At 34.7% G+C, this 14353-nt stretch overlaps 1 protein-coding gene across 1 annotated transcript; it reads left to right on the top strand.

The window, feature by feature from the left end:
• Positions 1–1909: 1909 nt before the first annotated feature.
• Positions 1910–5487, top strand: LOC143196358 (uncharacterized). Its single transcript, XM_076404022.1, has 6 exons — positions 1910–1957; positions 2194–2301; positions 4606–4766; positions 4950–5050; positions 5113–5255; positions 5335–5487. The coding sequence occupies exons 1-6, from the start codon at positions 1910–1912 to the stop codon at positions 5347–5349; spliced, it is 576 nt and encodes a 191-aa protein (XP_076260137.1). The 3' UTR covers positions 5350–5487.
• The last annotated feature ends 8866 nt before the right edge of the window (positions 5488–14353 follow it).

The following is a 14353-nucleotide window of genomic DNA, read 5'->3' as shown; positions in this document are numbered from 1 at the left end:
CGATTTTTCGATTTTCCTATAGCCTGTCATTCAACTGATATGGCACCCATGTTCTTATCTTTTGGATTTTCGCCATTGCTCGCAATCGGTTGCTAATTGTTTATTTTGTCACATTTCATGCTTCTACCAATGTTTGAGTTTGGGTTGGGCCTTCCTTCAATAACTCTTGTAGTTTTGCTTCTTCAAACTTTTTCAGTCTACCTGAATGTTCTTTGCCTTGCACATCGAATTCACAACTTTCAAAATTTTTAAATTTTTAAGGTTAGAGTATGCTCACTGTATATTTTTGTCACTCACTGACTATTCAAGCACTCACTTTACTATTCTACTAATTTATTAATTCAACTATTTGAACATGAACGTTTTACCCTTATTTTTGCACTGGACGCGTCCGCCCGCAACGTATATCATTTTACATGGATATATTAGGACACGTTACTCCTCAGTCATCTCCGGATTTATCACATGCGCAATCGAGGTCCATTTAATTTTAAAACAGAAAATAATCCAAGTTTGGCGCATGTGTACATACAGCTTTATTTACTTTCATTTTTTTATCGTGATTATTAGATTTAATGTCGAAAATATATATATGTAAAATTTTGGAAATAACATATTTTATTTAAAAAAGTATTGAATAGCCATTCAATACTTTATTACTCCTAATAGCCAAGGAAAGAAATAAATGTTAAATATTTTTTGAAAAAACACATTTCATTTAAAAAAATAATAAATAAAATAAAATAATAAAAATAATTTTTCTATTTTTATAAAAAAACTATATTTAAATTAATTTAGATATTTAAACAATTAACAAGGTCTCCAAGGACCATATCAATAAACATTACCATAAAAAGACCAAAATCGTTTAGATCAAACCCATCCAATATAGTTAAAAGCAAATAAAAAAGCCACCACTATAGATGAAAGAAGTTAACTTCTAAAACTCTCCAAATATGATCTGCTATGATCGCCAATATTCTTGATCCACAAATCCCATTGATGAATTGACTATCTCGAGTTTTCGATTAACGTATTCTACATTTACTAGCGTAAAATGAATGGATTACCATACTTTTAAGTTAAAAGAAATCTCAGTCAATACATCATTATTTTTACAAAACAATATTTTATTTACTCATACGCTTATATAGCAACACATGGTATTTTCCTCGTCATTGGATAATTAGGGTGTCGCTGATAGTTTTATATTTTGTTTATTTAATCCAGGTCTACTTTTGTTATAGTGTTCTTACATCGTAGCAAAATGCTGTCTAATTTCTTCTTCTCTAAATTTCACATTCTCGATTTTCACTCTCAACAAATTCCAGTTACATCTTACCTATAAAATAAAATTTAAATCATTACTAAAATATATTATGTTTAAAATAAATGTCTAATTATTACCAGTTACTACAATTTTTGCTATTACTCTTGATAGACAAACCTCATTAATGGCATGGCTACTTCCAACACAATAAGAATCATTTTCTTCTCTGTTCTCGTTATCATTAAATTTTGGCATATGTTGATACGTATTCGATGTCGTTATAATTGATGTGTTATAAATTTGGCAACTAACATTCCCACTATAAATAAAATTGATGCTGTTTGGAAGTTATAACTTTAAAAATTTAACCTTACATTCTGCACTTACCCTCGTTCTTCCATATTTTAAAACCAATGTATGTTAAACCACCAAGAATAACACAACAATTTAATTATTATTACTATAGAATTATTAATGTAACACAAAACCTAAATATCCTAGATTTTTTGTTGTTTTGGCTTGATCGACTGTACCGACTCGAAAAGAATGAAAAGAATAAACCATATTGTTTTCCTTTTCTATGGTTTATTCTATGCATGATAGTGCGCATGCGCCAAACCCAGGGATGACTGAGGAGTAATGTATTCTGGGTATATTGACCCATTAGTAATATCTTTAGATCCTCAGGTAGAGAAATAATGGTTTGTAAAACTGTAAAAAAGTCCCTAACAATAATAATGATATCAATTATAGTACCTTAAAAATTAGTTCACGTTTCAAGTATATCATGTTAAAAAAATGATAAAGACACTTTAGAGTCGAAAAATGGAGACAATAGTAAACAACGGTGCCGTTTGCGAAAAGACGCTTTTCTGGATGGCGGCTGTTTGCTCGCATCATCGTTATATTTCCGTCCAATTTAGATCTCGATCTGGCCGTTCGGCGAGCGGAGGCAATTTCTTCGTGGCATCGATTTCCATCGGGCCAAAGTCGACACGCTCGTTCTGCGAAGAAAACGACCCCCGCAACAGGTAATACCGACGGCAATCTCGTCAGACTGAAACAGGGCCAAATAAATTGGAGGCAGGCGAACGGTCGTCTTGGAAATGACAGTTTCACGTGTTGGGACATCGTTGGCCGGCTGGATTTCAAACGACAATGCCCTGGGAATGGCCCTTTTAGTCTAAATGGTGGAGTGACGGGGGCGGGGAGGTTGCAAACAAGTACAACGTGACCCGACAGATCGTTATGAACTGAATCTTGCTTTGTATCAGTAGCAGCGTGTATGGAGTTGTAACATCGTAAAATTCCTACTGTCTATTCATTAATAAATATTTAATTAAAACTATATATAACGATAATAAGGCCTAGTGACTAATTCTGAAAAGCTACTCTGAGAGAGTTCTATGTATTTCTTTACCCCGAATCTATATATTAATGGGCTTAGCGAAAAAATTGCTTCCCTTTTTGAAGAGAGCGAGAGCACCGAGATGCTTTAAATTTGGCAGGGTTAATATGCTTTAATGAAGAATTTTTAGGCCTAAAATTTTTATATAATATCTACAAATAAGAACATTTAAATACCAGGTATAGTCGTCAGATCTATGACACATAATTATAGAGTAATAGAGATGCAACTCAATAGTGGACTCTGGCGCAAAGTTTTGCTTTGCCCAACATCCAGATGGCGCCATAAATGCCAAATAATTTGATTGGTCAATTTAAATCTCCAGTATTTTATATTTTAATGTGAAGACATTTGTTTGGCTCATTAGTAATGTTTGGTACGTAAAAGCCTTGACGTCATGTTTAATTGGCCAATAAATTTTAAATAAAAAGCTATTTTTTTCTGAAATAAATTTATTAAATAAAATTCGATTAAATATAAATATAAATATAGCAAAAAACTTTGGTGCATTACAAATCAACATTATCTCTTCCGACTTTTTCCTTTTTCATATTTATTTAGTGCCATCAATTTAATAGGATCTATCAGAGTTTTGTCTTTTTGTTTTCTTATACTAAAAGCTAAATTTAGGTCTTTCCCTCTTAATATTTTGTTCACCTGTTATACTCAAAAGTATAATAGCACACCTTGTTAGTACGTACTTTTAATATTTTATCCGAAAGATCATTATGGAATTGTATGTACAAGTGAAAGATTTTAAATTTAGTTTTTTTAAACATTTGACAAAATTTTTGTTATATTAGCGACGTGGCAAAATCGCTGAATAAATAAGACATAGCTCAAAGACTTACCGACAGTAAAATAGAACAATTTTGTTGGAGTCTGGGGCACGACATATTGTCTTGTCTCGATAGAATCAGTCTCAATTTGTGGGTCTACTGATTTATTCATATTTGTATGTAAACAAAAATCACACTTAATTTTTTTTTTTAAAAGATTTATTGAATAACCTGAGATGTACACTACTGTACAACGTAAAACTTTGTTTGGTCTTATAGGAACATCTGGACTGAAGTTATAGAATCAAGTAATTAACGGTAAGAATGATCAGAAAGGGTGATACTGGACGAATGAATACAAACTTTACCATTACCTTCTGGAGTTTGTTCAAATGTCGATGTAACTTGCTTCGAATACCCTTCAATTTACCTTCTATATCAATTTGATTTTGACCCACTTGCATTTGTACTTATTCTGGGCTCGTGGTATTATTTTCACCATGAGTGAATTGTTCATAAGTACTTGAAGGAAAGTTTAAATGTATCATAAAAATGTCTGGCATGGCAACGATCATAAATCCGTTTCATATTTAACCCAACCAGTTTAGGATTTTTTATGTTTTCTTCTCATTTCTTAAAGATCGTCGGGTACTTTTTTAACGGAAAACGATTATGCATTTCCTCACTATCTGTGCATCCGGGCATACAACACTTCCTAGAACAAGAATGCATTTCAACTACCGACTTCTATATACTAATAAAATAAAATAATAATTTAAGTATGAACGTTATAAAAAGCTAACCACGCTGTTCTCTATATAGGGTACGTTGAAAATGGCGTAAAAAATAAACAAACCATAGAACGAAACGAAGCAATCAGATCCCGTTGCGGCTTTTAGCATAGCCAATAAAGCAATATGTTAAAAGTAGCGACATCTACATGTTGGACGTCGCGAAACATTTCCCCAAAATTTCCTAGAAAGTTAAATCTCTGTTTCTCTATGCACATAATATATACACAAATATTGTAGGCTCTGGTCGACCCGCTGCCCATTGCCAGCTCTAATTCTAATGCAGTAGATTATTTGCCATTTCTGTTGTACGTAATGCGATTGCGGATGTATTACGTTGTGACCTAAATTTGGCAGTGTTGTACCGCAAAATGCCGGCAAAGCGATTCTAAATCGGAGGACAAGTCTTTACGTCTTATATTTGAAATCATAGAATACAGAAATATAAAACTGAAGGTTAAATGGGCGGATCGCATACCACATTTAAGGTTTCCGGAATCCCCATTACGCAGCCAAAGGTAAATGAAAAATGCAACATCTATATGTGTGTTTCTCTCTCGTTCAGCTTCGGTATTAATAATTCTAACATAAGCAGTTAACGGCCATTTTTGGGTGATATTATTTGTGGTCTATAACTATCACAATTTGTTAGGTATGTGTTTTAAATATATTTAACACTTATTTAAGATTATTCTATATAGGTCCAGGAAAGTTTGTAATCATTTTAAAAATGAAGACTATAGACCAACATGTGGAAAGCCATGGCTGAAACAAGATGTAATACGTACATGTAATTTAAACAGTAAGCATTTTGTTATGATTTATTGCATTGAAATAATTAAGCAGTTATGAATTTATTAACAGATTCTTTACCTTTACTACAAAACAAGGCAAATATTCCCCCAATGGCAATATTACAATCACATAGGGTTTTTGTGGGTATTGAGGTTGAGCCTTCAACCTCTGATAGATATGTAGGAGATTTTTCTAACCCAGCAGACCTAGAAGTATATAATAAGAAACATATGCTTATTATTAGACAATGGAGGTTCTAACATAAAATTATATTTATATATTCCTTTACAGATTATTCACAAATAATTCAGCCTGTCCCATCAGCTACGTTTCAGGTTGTATGAAAAAATAATGGCTTTATCCTTATTGAAATGCAATGGCAGAGGATATAAGCTGTTATCGAAGATATTCTGCTTGACTTCTAGAAGAACATTAATGCAGATACTGAATAAGGTTCCTTTTCGCTGCTGGAGTAGTAGCGCCTAATTTTGGTCGGTAGTGGTTTCAGTTTAGAAACATGACTGAATAGACCGAGCTACAGTTGTCAAATTTGATCAAATGTACCTCAATTTAGGTAAGTCGTTAATTTAGTTAAAATAAAAAACAGCACCGTTCATAATTATATCATCTTATTTTCATTTGTTTGTTTTAGATTTGTTTTAAATATTAGAGAGAAGATCATATCAGTGGATTACGTGTTTGGTAATGGAGATATCTCCGTGATTTTTTTTGTTCGGGCCTAAAAACCAGGCGGTGGAATACATGACGTATACCTGGTCGCGGAGACTTGCCCTGGAGTGACAAGTTGGACCGGGTTATGTGGAATTGTCTCTGGGCTTACCAATACACTAAACTGAAACCGCCTCACAGTTGACCCCTGTGGATCACTACTGCTACTGCATTAAATTTGGGGATATGGCACCCGCTGATCGGGCAGCCGTTATTGGGCACGAGGGCCCGGCGATTCTATTGATTCGCAAACCTGAGTTAACACACAACTGGGTACTGTTGTATGGGGGCAAAAGTTATGACTGTAGCGACGGATGAGGTAGTTTCAGCCTGGAAAAGGGGGAGAGCTTAACGGTGACGCGGTGCTAAGCTCCCAGCATGTCGACCAGCTCGCGAACAAGCGCGTTTTCAGAAGAACTTGAGCTGAGTTGTTGTTTGTGGAATGATTGAGATATGAACTACTTGATTTCTGGAGTGTCAGTTTCCTTATGAATTTGATTATTTCTGACAAACCATGGAGCATTTAATATTCTCCTGAGGAGCTTATTTTGGAAAACTTGAAGCCGTTTGGCCTAGTTGGGTGTAACAAACTTGAAGTAGACATTAGATCCGTAGAGGAGTACGGACCGAATTAACATCTTGTAAAATAAGCATTTGATGGAGATGAGAAGTGTGCTAGAAGAGCAGATCAGAGAAGATAGCAGGTTTGCTATCTCCGAACCTTTTTGGATTGCTTTCTGGATTTGGGAATGCCAACCGAACCGCCGGTCGAAGTGAAGACCTAGGTACGTGACGTTATCCAGCCATGGAATTATTGCGGTGTCGATCTTAAGTTGCGAGACGCGCAGTGCGTAACGCTTCTTGTGGAAAATGATGGCCTGGGTTTTCAGGGGTTTGATTTGCAACCTCCAGAATTTCAACCACTTGACCGCATGATCGAGTTCATGAATTGTAACTTCGAACCTGGCGGCCGTGAAGAAAGCAGTGTCGTCAGCGTAAAAGGCGACGTCAATATGCTCTTTTCTCGGCATATCTGAAATAAAAAGGTTAAATAAGGCTGGGGCCAGCGGGGAACCTTGACGTACGCCAGCATCGATTTGTTTACGATTGGAAAGTGATGCCCTGATCTTGACCTGGAAAGATCTGTCCGAGAGATAGGACTTGATGAGAGCGGTTAGGTCTTCTGGGAGGCCTAACCGCACGCACTTTGCAAACAATTCGTCGTGCCAGACCTTGTCGAAGGCTTTGGTTAGGTCCAGAAGAACTGCTCCAAGCTTTTTACGTCGGTCAAGAGCATGATGGATGTGTGCAGCCGGACGGGAAGCTGATGGACGGATGAGTGGTGACCGCGAAAGCCGAATTGTTCATCTGGAATGATGTCGTTTTCCTTTGTGAAAGAGTTGAGAGCGTAGAGTATTGCCCTCTCGGCAAGCTTCGAAATGGCGCTGAGAAGGCTGATAGGCCTGTAATCAGATGGAGATGATTTTGCTCTTTTCTTGGGTATAACCGCAATATGTGCGTGTTTCCAAGACGCCGGGAAGTGTTGCAGCCTCATGATGGAGTTAATGATGTCGGCCAGTTCTGCGAGCTGCTTATGCGGGAGCTTTTTTAACTGGGTATTCGATATTCCATCGAATCCTGGAGATTTTTTGGTTTGAAGTTTGCCGATCATAGTCTGTAGAGACTTTGGAGACACAAAATGGTTGAGAAGAAAGGCTGGGGTTACTGGTCTTTTGAAGGAGTTGGATTCGTTGATGACAGTGTCAATGTCTTTAGCTTTAGTGTTCTGTGCGGGTGGGAGGCATTTCATTTGAGCTTCGTAGGTCTCTGCAAGGAGCTCGACTTTTTCTTGGTCAGTGACTGCGAAATTTCCTGTAACCGCTGACTTAAGGGGAGGGATGACATTGTGCGTCTTCCCCACGAGGCATTTGGAGACACGCGAGAAGGAAGCGGGGTCCTTGGTCCAGTCTTTGGTCCGCGAGAAATGAGTTCCATTTCATTGCTCGCCAAGTCGAGACGGCCGCCCTTACCCTCTTGCATGCTCTGTTCGCCTCCCTTTTGTCTGCAGCATCAAGGGTGAATCGAGCTAATCTGCATAAACCGTTTTTGATGCGAATTTCACGTTTAAGAGAAGCGGGAAGGTTGTTTTTCCACGGCTGGGGTTGTGATGAAATTTTGATCGTGGCAGATTCGTGAGCAGACTGAATATCGCGAGTTAGCTTGAGTACGTCTTCCTCGAGGTGTTCTGGTGTGTTAATTTTCGGAATTGGATCGGATTTCAGGAGAAGAGATTGGTAGTTTTTCCAGTCGGTTTTTTTCCTGAATCTTGTTAGTGGGACTTGAGTGGTGGCGCAGTTTCCGAGTTTGAAAAGGACCGGACGATGATCTCCGTGATTACGTCAATGTCTTTATAGTCAAGGAAAATTAATGTAATTGCAATATTTCAATAAAATATGTTCAACTAGATTTGTTTTTTGACTTTCCAATACATTTTTTTTTTAAATATTCGCTAACTGCTTCTGGGCGCATGCGCACGCCCTCACACGGGGATTACTTGTTTCACTTAGATTTAAACAATTTAAAGATGGACGTGCGCTTTTATGTAAAGTAAGTGAGATTACAGATATTAGGATATTAAATAGCTTGTTGGAAGTATTAAACAGCTATGGTAGTTATGATTTAACGATTAAGAAAAGTATAATCATATAAAATTACATTTTAATTATTTTGCAGTGACACCAAATTAATCTGTAATATAGATTAAAAAAATTCCAAAATAATAAGAATCGTCTGTGCTTTAGTTATTTAAATTTTCGCAAGTAGCTTTTTCAGATTCATAATACAAACATCAATCAATCCATTTTTTATTTTAAGAATTTCAATTAAAAAGATATCTAGTGGACTCAGAACATCTAAGAAAAATTGTTCTTGCTTAAGAACTGGTAGTAATTTATAAGGTTCTGGAGATATACATATCATTGTGTTAAAGGTAATTGAAAAACAACCAATTTACCAAGATTTTTCTATATATTTTGTATGTATTCATTTCTAAACCATTTTAGGTTTCATTGTATTTACTCCTTTCGTAACAAGACCGTCACCAAATATTGCAGGTAATAAATACATTAATTGGTGCATTAGTAATTAAAATGAATGTTGTAGTTTCTCATTTCTTAGTGAGTTTTTAGTCGTTATGCCAGACACAAGGCAAAGTAGAAAGCAGTAAATTAAGGAAAGGCATAGAAGAGAAGTTAAAGATGAGCTACCTGTAATAATGAGATTCCGAAATATTACACAAAATTATAAAAATAAATAAATTTACTGACAGAAAAAAATATGAAAACTACTATTTTTAAAATCGAATAGAAGTTTCCAATAAGAATGAATAAGTAAAGAACGATGCATTTTTATTTAACAATGTAGGTAAAGTAATTATAATTTAATCAAATAAGCCTGATTTTTTATTAAATTTATTGATTTTCAATATATATTTTGGCTAGAAAATATGTATAAAAGAGAAAAATTATATTAATGCATAAATGAAGTCATGCAAATATGTATATAGGGTGAAAATAACTGCATAATTTATCTAGAGGAACACATGAGACAAATTGAAGAAATTATGAATTATTAACAGTAATTTGGTAAATGTTTTAAACCGCTGATAAATATTCAGATGTTAAAATATGTAATTATACAATTTATTCATTCAACCTTTTATTTATTATTTTAGTTATTTACTTTCTAAACCTAAGTTTTGATAAGTTAATAAATTATTTAATGATTGTAAATATATTATGTATTAGAAAATAAAATCTCTAATATTTTTCGTTATTATTTTAATTAGTACATAATAATGTATTTCAGTTAATATTAAATAGAATATTAACTGAAGTAATACATACAATGATTATAACATACAAGTAAATAAAAATCATATATATTTTTATTTGATGCTCTTCAGTTGTTGCAGTCTGAACATAATCTTACTTAATATCTTACATCAATTTTTTACAATATAATGTTCAGCGATTTCTGATATTTCAGAAAAACCGATTTTAGTAATATTAATTTAATATAAGAATAATAAGAGAAACATGATGAACTTTATAAATTGTGGTCGAATTTCGAGCACGTGGCGATCACTAGTAAATGTTATTTTTATAAAAAAATGATTTGAGAAATAAATTAACATTTTGAATTAATAAATTTTAAATGTACTATAAATGCTTTAAATATATAGTCTGTTGTAGTTGTTTTGGTTCGTATAGCTACAAGTCTTATTTATACATTACTTTAATAATTTCGTGTTTATAATAAATAATTTCTTAATTAGGCATTATAATATGAATCGATGGAGTGATGATCTCTAATTATATTGATCGTGTAACACTTGCAATAAGTACAAGGCTCGAACCAGCTTGATCATCCATAATTTATTGCTATAAGATCCATTCTGAAGAAAGTATTTACTATTTTAACTACTTTTGAGTATATCTAAGGTATATCATAAATATAATATGAATTTAAGTAACACTGTTCGTTAGTGCTTCTTTATTTTGTCTATTGTGTATATCACCTTATAATAATTTTGTTTTTATTTCAAATAATATAAAAAAATATATTTAATTGCATGTGATTGATTTAGTTTTACAAGTGTGCGTGAAGTCCATATATTACAACATTACAATTACAGTCATGGTAAAAATGGAGAAGAAGAAGAGAAATGAAATAAAACACTAGAAACTGACAATATATTCTTAAAATACGAAGAAAAATGATAATTAAATACAAGTTTTCTACAAGCGTCAATCAAAAAACACCATGGTCAGATTACAAAATGTTAATACATCAAATAGTTCTGCAAGCTATATTTCACCATAGTAAGGATAACTAGTACATATTTGATAGAAAAATGTGATTTCATCAGGTTTTGACAGCATGATATGTATGTATGGCAAACGGAAGTTTCAAATATTTCGAATAATATTTACGTATAGACAATGTATGTGACCAAATGTTGTGACCGAAACTAAGCAAAGTAAAAAATAAATAAATACAGATCTAGTTCAAGAATTCATAGGAGAATTTGAGATTTGAATGAATAATCAAAGATTTTGTAATGTTTGTTGTGTTTTGTTTTGTAATCGATGAAGTTGCATGTGCTCTCGTGTGAAAAAGTTCAAAGGTTTGCATACGGAAATAATGGCTAGGAAATGTTAATTGATAATTGGCAATATTTCGTACTGGTTTGAGAATTTTTTTCTGAGTTGAATAATTTTATTTCTACTAAAATTTTAGAAATTAATCAGAATCGGTTAGAATCAAAATTTATTACAGCCATCATGCCTATTTTGTCTGGCCAGTGAGTTAGACCTGTAAACCAGATGTTACTTACTGCTATTGTAATGCGTAGACAGTACAGCCAGCAGCGCCAGCACTCCGCTGTCCTATCAATTTCTTCTTTTATGGTACATCATCTATCGCTGCAAGCATAATCCTCCATTGATCGCTTTTTACTGTGTTGTTTACCAATAATCATAATATGAGAAATAGGTAAAAAAGAAAAGAAATCTCCTTTAAAATTAAGAGAGAAAAACACATCTACAAAAAAATGTTACACAATCTCAACTGGGAGAAGTATATTTCAAAAAGACGCCAAAGTTCGCTATAGTTTTGTCTTGCAAGTAAAAATCTTCGTCTTGTTAATGGTGAGCAATGAAGCAAGAATTATATGTCGCACGTTTTAAAAATATTTAACTTCTGATGGCATCATAGCCTTTTCGGCATTGACATCTTGATTTTTCGCTACGAAACTTTTCCTTCCAAACCTTGCCCCAATAAGATACTTCAAGAATTTTGAGACAAAGGCATGATGCAATATTTTCTAAGCAGTATTTTTATAATCTCTTTCGACTCACTTGTTCACTTAATATCTGAATAAATAAATAAAATAAATATCTTAATATAAAGTGACTGGTTAATAATAGTAAAATAATAAATTTAAGGAATATTTAGAAAACTAGAACCAATTTACAAATTCAGCTGCTGACTGGAATTCAGTCCACCAATTTACCTTGTATTAGCTATTTGTTGTTTAGGTCCAAAACCAAGTATACTTGTGATTCTCCTCGGTAGTAAAAAATCTGTAAAAATGCCCATCCTTTTAGTACTTCAAATATATGGGAAAAGTCTTTCGAGGAAATGAGAATACCTTCTGCCTAAATCTATAATGATTCTGACCAGTGATTGAAACTTTCAAATCAAATGTTTGCAAAGTCAGCACTACAATGTCCATCCATCAATGTTTTGTCTTTCCTCCACATTACCTTCTATATACACTCACCTTCTCCAGGTCTCTTTAGTAGGTAGCGTTTTACTGATTTGTCTATTTACTGTTTATCAAAAAATGGAAAACATATATATTAATTGTTTTATTTTATTGATCAATATGATATAATTTTAAATATATCATTGAATAAATATCAAAAGATGTTTTAAATCAATTTTAATACATTTTACGAACAGTTTAATCACGTCAAATTATATTTGACTCTGTCTATTTTATATCTCACGGGCCCTGAAATTGTCCAGTTTAGCTGCTAGGGCTATAGCTCCCTTGAGTCATACTATAACAGGGTCTCTGATGTACCTTTTGTTCCGTTTTAGTATCGAGAATAATCTCTTAAAACTGTTTGGTCCAGCATTATTGTTTATTTCTCGTTATATAGTAGTGCCTTTATACAGTTTACTATAGATTTTTATTATATTTAATTAGCTCCATTTTAATTTTCTTGTGAAATAGAATAGATTAGTTCAGTAGAATTTTAGTTCAGTATCATCTACTCATGATTACAATTTTTTTGTTTAGGCCTAAAACCAGGCAGTGGAATGCATAACGAATACCTGGTGGTGGAGACTTGCCTTGAAGTGACAAGTTGGACCGGGTTATGTGGGACTGCCTCTGGGCTTACCAATACACTAAACCGAAACCGCCTCACAGTTGACCCCTGTGGATCGCTACTGTTACTGCATTAAATTTGACACCCGCTGATTGGGCTGGGCAGCCGTTATTGGGCACGAGGACCCATCGATTCTTTTGATTCGCAAACTTGAGTTAACACACGATTAGATAATGTCGTATGGGGTTCTGCAAAAGTTATGACCTCAGCGACGGATGAAGTCGTTTCAGCCTGGAAAATGGGGGGAGGTTAGCGGTGCCGCGGTGCTAAGCTCCCAGTATGTCGACCAGCTCGCGAACAAGCGCGTTTTCAGAAGAACTTGATCTGAGTTGTTAAGATATGATGTGTTTGATTTCTGAAGTGTCAGTTTCCCTATGAATTTGATTTTTTCTGACAAACCATGGAACGTTTGAGATTCTCCTGAGGAGCTTATTTTGGAAAACTTGAAGCCGTTTTACCTGGTTGGGTGTAACAAACTTGCAGTAGACATTAGATCCGTGGAGAAGTAAGGACTGAATTGACAGCTTGTAAAATAGCATTTCGTGGAGATGGGAAGTCTGCTAGAAGGCCAGATCAGAGAATATAGCAGGTTTGCTATCCCCGAACCTTTCTGGGTTGCTTTCTGAATTTGGGAAAACCAACCAAACCGTCGGCCGAAGTGGAGACCTAGGTACGTGACGTTATCCAGCCATGGAATTATTGCGGTGTCGATCTTAAGTTGCAAAACGCGAACCTTTCTGAACTTCGAACCTGGCAGCCGCGAAGAGAGCAGTGTCGTCAGCGTAATAGGCGAAGTCAATATGCTCTTTTTTCGGCAGATCTGAAATAAAGAGTTTAAATAAGGCTAAGGCTACCGGGGAACCTTGAGATATGCCAGCATCGATTTGTTTTCGATTGGAAAGTATTTTCCTGATCTTGACCTGGAAAGATCTGTTCGGTAGGTAGGACTTGATGATGGCAGTTAAGTCTTGTGGGAGGCATAAGCTCTCGCATTTTGCGATCAAACCATTGTGCCCGACCTTGTCGACGGCTTTGGTTAGGTACAGAAGGACTGCTCCAAGCTTTTTTACGTTGGTCAAGAGCGTGATGGATGTGAGCGTCCAGACGTGTAGCCTGATGGACGGATGAGTGGTGAGCGCGAAAACCGAATTGTTCATCAGCAATGATGTTGTTTTCCTTTGCGAAATAGTTGAGAGCGTACAGGATTGCCCTCAGGGCAAGCTTCGAAATGGCACTGAGAAGGCTGATGGGCCTGTAGTCTGATGGAGATGATTTTGCTCCTTTCTTGGGAATAACCGCTATATGGGCGTATCTCCAAAATGCCTGGAAATGTTGCAGCCTCTTGATAATCATCATAAGGATACGGTTCTATCGTCTCCCTTTTACATGCAATTTATTTTTATATTCACAATTCACAATTATATTTCGATAATCATCGTTATTAATTCACGTTTTTTTAATTAATTTAAACATTAAAACTGGTCTTCTAGACCAAGGGTTAATTTACTACTAACAATTATTATTACAATTTATACACTATATTCTAGCGACAATCTATAGTTCCGTTTTCACACCTTATACTCCTTTACACACGCATTATCACAAAGGTTCCTAGGGTT

This window comes from Rhynchophorus ferrugineus, unplaced genomic scaffold (genome assembly GCF_030347505.1).
Source record: "Rhynchophorus ferrugineus isolate W39M unplaced genomic scaffold, kcgeb_rfMv2 rfM4, whole genome shotgun sequence".
NCBI lineage: Eukaryota > Metazoa > Arthropoda > Insecta > Coleoptera > Curculionidae > Rhynchophorus > Rhynchophorus ferrugineus.
This window is presented reverse-complemented; position numbering and strand designations above follow the sequence as displayed.

Coding starts and splice junctions, on each gene's coding strand:
- LOC143196358 (XM_076404022.1), top strand. CDS start 1,910: ATGTATTCTGGGTATATTGACCCATTAGTAATATCTTTAGATCCTCAG. Junction 1,958..2,193: donor TAATATCTTTAGATCCTCAG/GTAGAGAAATAA, acceptor CGTCCAATTTAG/ATCTCGATCTGGCCGTTCGG. Junction 2,302..4,605: donor GAAAACGACCCCCGCAACAG/GTAATACCGACG, acceptor TAAATTTGGCAG/TGTTGTACCGCAAAATGCCG.